This window comes from Sceloporus undulatus, chromosome 4 (genome assembly GCF_019175285.1).
Source record: "Sceloporus undulatus isolate JIND9_A2432 ecotype Alabama chromosome 4, SceUnd_v1.1, whole genome shotgun sequence".
NCBI classification, from domain to species: domain Eukaryota; kingdom Metazoa; phylum Chordata; class Lepidosauria; order Squamata; family Phrynosomatidae; genus Sceloporus; species Sceloporus undulatus.
The window spans coordinates 75,207,838-75,215,189 of NC_056525.1; the positions used below are offsets into that span (position 1 = coordinate 75,207,838).

Genomic DNA, 7,352 nt, shown 5'->3' on the forward strand with positions numbered 1-7,352 from the left:
AAAAACGGCCTGCACCTGCATTGCACACATGTATGTCACTAGCAGCCTTCTGGCCATGAAAAGGTTATTCTAATTTGGTTGTTATAAATTGAACTCCCTGACCTTCCCAATTGTCCTAATTTGGCTGGGACAGTCCTGATCAATCCTCTGTTCCACTTCTTTGTAGCTGTAGTTGTTGTGTGCCTTCAAATAGTTTCCAATTTATGGTGTCCCTAAGGCAAACCTATCATGGGGTTTTCTTGGCAAGTTTCATCAGAGGGGGTTTGCCATTGCCATCCTCTGAATCTGAAAGAATATGACTCACCTAAGTTGACCCAATGGGTTTCCACAGCTGAGCTGGGATTTGAACCGTGATCTCCAGAGTCATAGTTCAATGCTCAGCCCACTACACCATGCTGGTCCGTTTTTAAGCTGCTTTTAAAATGACTCAGTTTATCTCTTCTCCCCCATTTCCCTCCTTTGTCCTCAGTTGACCTTAGTTGCTGCAAACTGAATTCGAAGTGCAAAAGTAGTCTGCATGCAAGCAGATCAGCAGAGTAAGAAGATAGGAAGGGGAAGAATCTTGTTCTTGTAGATGTGGGCAAAAGCAAACTGCTGCTGCTCCTTCTAGACTACGTGTTCTTTCTTATTGATAATTTTTGCCAGCATGACACGCATTGACTGCATCTGCCCTGGTTTTCATCCATGAAATGTTGGAAAGTATATAAGCTATAGTTTTAGTTGTCAGAGATAAACTACTATTTGGAAGCTAAAGAGTAACAACTAAAATTGTGAGCCTCTTACTAGTTACTTTTTTGATGAAGAGGCTGCAACAAAGTTACATTTTAAAAGCAATCCAGCAACTAAAAACAATGTTACATTATTGTACTAGCATAACACATAACAGCTTCTAATTATTTTCAAAAGTCACTTTCAAGGGTTTTAAAGGCAGATTGACTTGGTTTTTTCTCCCCAAGTTTTATGCCGTTTTCATATCTATACCAAAGCTCTTTTTCCTCAAAAAATAGCAGAAAGTAATGCAACAAGCAGTGGAACAAGTAATGCAACAAGCTACTTTTTTCATGGCCCTAATGTATGGCAGTGGCTGGTTAATTTTATAAACACTGCAAAAAATAATGAAATACTTTACTTTTTAAAAGTAACTTTCTAAGCTTTGTGGTAAACTCATGATGGCTCCAACTGTGTGGGGATAGCGCTTACTTAGCAGGATTGGGACCTGCAGTCAGACTGAGGATCAAACAGGGCAGGATGGTAACTAATAAATTGAAACCCAATTATTGCATACAGTTTTCAGAATATCAAATGGCAGCTGAAAGGAAATCTGAGCAAAATTCAGAACTGAGGTGGAATTTACAGTTAGATGCTTTTTCTTTCTGTCACAGGCCTCACAAAAGGCCCTTCTGGGAAGCTGCTGGTTTCATTTCAAGGGTAGATGGCAACAGAGTCTTCCCTTGAAGTGCAAATTAAAAAGCTTAATTCTCCCGCATCACCCTTCACTGCTCCAAGATTGCTCCGGGGTTTCCCCCCATCTATTTACCTCTGTTTTAAAATGTGCATATGAATCTTATTTACATAGTAATCACATAATTTAGCTTAGCCCATAAACAGTTTTTCAGATACCAACCATATACATAAATTAGGAAAGCAAGTTTTGAGGGCAAAGGATACGAAATCCTGGTGGTGCAGTGGTTAAATGCCTGTACTGCAGTCATTCACTCAAAACCACAAGGTTGTGAGTTCAAGACCAGGAAAAGGGCCCAAGCTCGACTCAGGCTTGCATCCTTCCGAGGTCGCTAAAATGAGTACCCAGACTGTTGGGGGCAAATTAGCTTACTTGCTAATTTGCTTACTTGCTGTTCACCGCTATGATCTTTGGAATAGCGGTATATAAATAAAACAAAAACAAAACAAACAAACAAGACAATCCCCTGGTTGAGAGCAGGGCTCTGTTAGGTTGCCCTAGAGCTTTAATGGCTTCAAGAGTCATTTGTCCAAAACCCAAACATTCCTGTATCCCCAAATCTAATATAAGGCATAGACAAGAGCTGGGGAAAGTTAATTTGGGAAGTACAATTCTCAGGACCTTCCAGTCAGCATGGGCACTGGCTGGGGCTTCACTAGGGGGTGCAGAGGGGCATGTTGTACCAGGTGACACTGTAAGGGGGAGATGATACCACTATTACCTGAACATCTGCCTTTTGTAATTGTAATTTAAAGGTATAATTTTGATGTCACAGCTATTGCCACTACAGTGGTCCCTCCACATTTGCCGGAGTTAGGGGTAAAGGACCCCTGTGAATGTGGGACAACTGCAAACAAAAGAACATTATTCTTTTTTACCTAACAGAATACCACTCTGGGAATCTCCGAGTTCTCCAGTGCAACTCTATGGGCAGCATCTGCCAGAAGCTGATCATAGAATCACACTGGAGGACCTACAAATGGCTAGAGAAATGTTTTCTCTAGGAACTGTTCTCCAGCACAACTCTATGGTCAACTTCTGGTAGAGTTGTGCTGGAGAACCTAGAGAGGACATATTAGTCAAAACTGCAAATAATCAATCCACAAAAGTCAAGCCGCAAATGTAGAGGACAACTGTACATTCAGCGAGATATGGGAATTATGATTTCTGAATAACATTAGTACAAAAACATTGCAGGTTCGAGAGGATCTGGTATGGAAGGAGGTCAGTGGGGTGCAGGTGACACCATGAGTTCCCACCCCAGTTGATGCCAACCCTAGTGATGCTACTGATTCTGGGATATATCATAAAAAGAGTTAACTTTCTTAAGCTGTGCCAGAGTTATAAGACAGACTGAAAGACAAGAGAGACACACAAACTCCAGGCAGCGTAAAAAATAATGTGAGTGATGACAGTCTCCACGGAGACCATATATTTCAGGTGGCAGGCTGCCCAGTCCTCCTGCTGCTGCAGTGCCTTTGATAGCTCTCCCATTGAACTGTCACGTCAAACAGCCAATGATTTACTATGGCAAGGGAGGAAGCTTATTAAGGCTCAGAGGTAGGGGCAAGAAGGCCCTTGGTTGGCCCTCGCAACAAGTCTAAGCAAGCTTGAGTTGGATAAAGATAATGGATATTAAAGTGCTTCCACCACTTATTTCAAGCCCACAGATCCGACAGAGCTCAGCTTCCAGCAAGCCCACTGACCTCTGTTTGAGGCTTTCAGGTAAGGAGGGCCGGGGTGCAATGCCACTGAGATTCCACTCCAGAAAGAACACCTCTTGCTGACTGAACACTGCACAGCATCTTCTTGTTGCTTTTAGTTGGTTTTCTTACTTGCTCTGGAACTCAGACAGTGCATACCTACAAGATTACTACACATGCATGCATTACCTCTGAACATGTTTTAGTCATCCTTGTGCTCACCTATTAAGGAGTGAATTCAAAGGGTGTTGGGAAATGATGGTGGGAGATACATGTTCCATGTTGAGAATAAGACAAGAAAGTCCAATTTAATTAAATCTGGACTAAAACACACAAGAGAATGGAGGTGTGTGAAAATGCTACTGTAAATTTGGATTGCAAGACAAGGGAATAAATAATCTCTTTGCTATATATTGTCAATCATGATTGTTTGAATATGAGGAAGTTGAAATCAAAGATAACTGATTAGGTGACATAGATGCTCTAAAATGTAGAATACCTGCTTGCATCTCAATTGACAATAATATTTATTTATGATCCTAAAATGCTTTGTCTGCAACAGTTCAAGGTACCTAAAAACTTTATTTACAAATACAGTATTTGAAATGACTGATGTAATTTACACACATTAAATAATTATTACAATTGAAGTTTTAAAATATTATTAAAAATTAACTATTAAGTTATCACTAAATACACTGAAGGCACTAAAGCCCATTCGATCTTGGAAACTAAGCAGGATCAGTCCTGGTTAGTACTTGGATGGGAGATTGCTGAGGAATACCAGGTGCTGTAGGCTATATTTCAGAGGAAGCCAAAAAGGCAAACCATCTCTGAGTATTTCCTTGCCTATGAAAACCCTATGAAATCCATGAGGTCATCATAAGTCAACAGGAGACTAGAAGGCTCAAATACATACACAAGCACACATGCACACACCCAGTAGTGGGATTTTATTATCACAGAAGTAATCTCTGGGATGCACTTTCCCCCTCTCATGTAGTTTGTTTCTGTTGTTCAAAATCTCAGTTGAAAAGAATTAAAGCAGGTTCAGAAATAAATTTTCAGCTCTTCTCTCTCACTGGCTTAATGTCTTTGGTTATAACCCATTTGTTCTACTTTTTCCTATCTTAATTTTTCTCTTCTTAGCACCTGCAGTTGTGGCCTCATGGTAGATTCTCACATTTCATGCATAATTTTTTTAAAAATAGTAAAATTACCTCTGAGTCTTTTGGGATAACTGTCTAACTACACATCATAGTCCATCAGTGATACCTTTATTGGCCAACTGAAATGGACAATATACTTGTTGCAAGTTTTCGAAGCTCCATGTCCATTTCAGTTGGCCAATAAAGGTATCACTAATGGGGTTTTGTTTGGATTTGTTAAATGGCCAACACAGCTACCCCTGCACATTTACACACCATAGTAACAAACTTGAACTTGGATGATACTGAAATCCTATGAAACAGTGTTACTCAACATGGTGGTTTGTGTGAATTAATGCCAGTCTGATGCCATCAGCTGCTAGTCCCTGAAATATTTACAGGAAAGAAAGAACAGTTATACCCAATGGACAAAGGTATAGTACCAGTCTCTAGCACATCAGAGAGAAAAGATTGCTGGGCACCCACATCACATAGCTTAAGAAGCACTGCTATAAAGCACACAGATGCGGGGGGCATAATTTTTACAAGACAGCAAGTGATCACAACCTACTGCTTCATCCCTCACCATCTCCCACGAATTCTTCATCCATCTGCATTCCCCCTGCCACCTTTATGGATGTCAGAGACTGACTGGGAAAAAGTCAGCTAATAGATGCTTGGGGCAGGAGAATTAGAATCAGTGAGTAAAGACATTTCCTTTCTTTTCTTTAAAATATGTTATCTTATTTCCCCCATAATGTGCTTCCCAAGGGAGCTAACAAAATATTTAAATGCATTTTAGTAAATGCACAGAAACTTGAAAACACCAAAGCAAGTCCATCTGAAAATGCATACGTCACAACTGCAATACAGTAGACAGATGAAATCATGCAGCTACTTGAATAAGCAGCCCCAGATGTTCCAGATATTTAGTCAGGATAAGAAACTGATTATAAAGAGCCAGTTGATGTAGTGGTTAGAGTATTGGACTTGGGTTCTGGAAAACCAGGGCTTGAATGTCTGCTCAGTCATGGAAACCCACTGGTTGACCTTGGACAAGCCATGCCCTTTAAGCCTAAGAGAAAGGCAATGGGAAAACTCTGAAAACAAGTTTGGCAGGTGCTACTTAGGGTTAACATACATTGAAAATGACTTGAAGGTACACAGCAGCAACAACAAACATATTAGAAAGGGCATTGCTACAGGCTCTTACCTGTAACCCCACCCACCTCAAGATGGTGTTGGGACATAAAGCAGAGTGCTACATGGCTTTGTTTCTGACTTATGGCAACCCTAAAACAGCCCTATCATGGGATTTTATTGGCAGCACAGTCTTGTAATATGCCCAGTATGTGAAAGCAGTCATTTGAGATAAGGAAGTTCCATTAAAACCAAAGCTCTGAACCATTTAGGGCTTCAAATGTTAGAATCATCATTTTGAACTGAGTTCAGAAACAAATTTAGAGTCACTAGGTACACACATACACACATATACATTTTAAAGTAGATGTCAGATTAACTTCTCTTTGTAGCTGGAATCCTATTACTTAGGACCAGCTAAAACAGACTAATTTAATCAGTTGTTGAATGATGAATCAACAATCCAAATTCCAATTGATTCAATGCCTCTATTCTAGTCAGAACTAACAAATGCTGGATTCAAGCCAGCATTTCAGTGGGATTCATGTTCTAACATACAATAACACTGCTATAACATAAAGTCCAGACAACTCTTAGGTAAAATGTAAAATCCCATGGTAGCTGGAAAAGACAGATACACTGTGGTTTTCTTTCCTAAAGGAAAGCCGGCAAACACACATATTTTAGTATTTTATAACGTGATTTCAAACACAAGAACCTGGTAATAATGTTTTCAATTTCTGTATGTACTCTGTTCATAGTATAAAAAGTATTTAACATCCCTTGACCTTAAACAAAAGAAAAGAGAACTGGTGTTTTGTCTTCTGACATTTGAAGCTCTAAATGGTTCAGAGATTTGGTATTAATAGAACCTTCTTATCCCCAATGACTGTGTTCGTGCTCTGGGCACCATATGAAACTGTGCTGCTCAAGTCCCCACACCATCTTGATGAATGGCGGGTGGGTATATTGGTAAAGGGTCCTCTAAAAACAGGACAGGAATAGAGACAGGCTTTTTTTAAAAAAGGAACTGAAAATGCCTTTAAAGTTAGGTGGAACAGCTGTGAAATACTCTTGGCCCAGGTTTTTGCAGCCATTTCTCCAGAGACCTTTGCAACCCTCTGGAATGCAAAAGGCTGTTGTAGAAGGTAAATACTAAAGAAAGAGTCATAAAGTAGAAAGGAAACTGAGATGGAACAGGATAAAAATTAATGCCCAGACACCGAGAAACATGGCCATTGACAAGAAACAAACATTAGCTTTAAAGCTTGGAAAGCAACATAAGATAGAGTGGAACAACCTTTAAAATGACATTTGATCCATCAGATTGCCATTTTGTCTGAAAACTATCAGACCTGTCTCAGAGAAGAATTTATATTAATATACATTGCAGAAGACAAAAGCATGTGAACAAATTCATGTGGAATGAGGTTAATCAATTCAAACTCAAGCTATGTTATTGATAGATGGGGCACACTGAAATCAATAGGATTTTTTGTTCTAATGGCCTGGATATTCACAGCTCTTTGACATTGTTTTTAAAATGTATGCCTCAATTAAAGCTTTTACAGGTGACTATAATGGGCCCTTTGATTCATTTAATAAACAATTAAATATTAAGCAAACAATTCTGCAGAAAGAAGTCTGCTGCATTTGAGATAATTAGGGATATTTGTGTTCTGTCTCTTTTGTTCTTTCCTTCTCCCATAGTTTCCAGAGGCTACATAATTCAATATAAGATGGCACCCTTTAAAATCCCTTGAAAAAAGGAAATACACTGCAGAGACCAAACTAGCCATTCTTGTTATTGTATGTCTTCAAGTCATTTCCAACTTATGGTGACCCTAAAGGAAACCAATCACAAAGTTTTCTGGGGCTGAGAATGCGACTCACCCAAAG

General features: G+C 39.5%; 1 protein-coding gene across 5 annotated transcripts in view; it reads left to right on the forward strand.

The window, feature by feature from the left end:
• DYNLT4 (dynein light chain Tctex-type 4) overlaps nucleotides 1-7,352 on the forward strand; it is a 75,760-nt gene that overhangs the window by 66,585 nt on the left and 1,823 nt on the right. The window contains exon 1 of one of the 5 annotated variants that reach the window (XM_042462850.1): nucleotides 2,668-3,187. The exons of 3 other annotated variants lie outside the window; for them this stretch is intronic. In XM_042462850.1, the coding sequence (XP_042318784.1) occupies nucleotides 3,091-3,187 (97 nt within the window). In that variant the 5' untranslated portion in view covers nucleotides 2,668-3,090. Of the gene's footprint in view, nucleotides 1-2,667; nucleotides 3,188-4,032; nucleotides 5,014-7,352 lie in introns of those variants that run through there. One more of the 5 variants, XM_042462854.1, reaches the window with a different exon arrangement.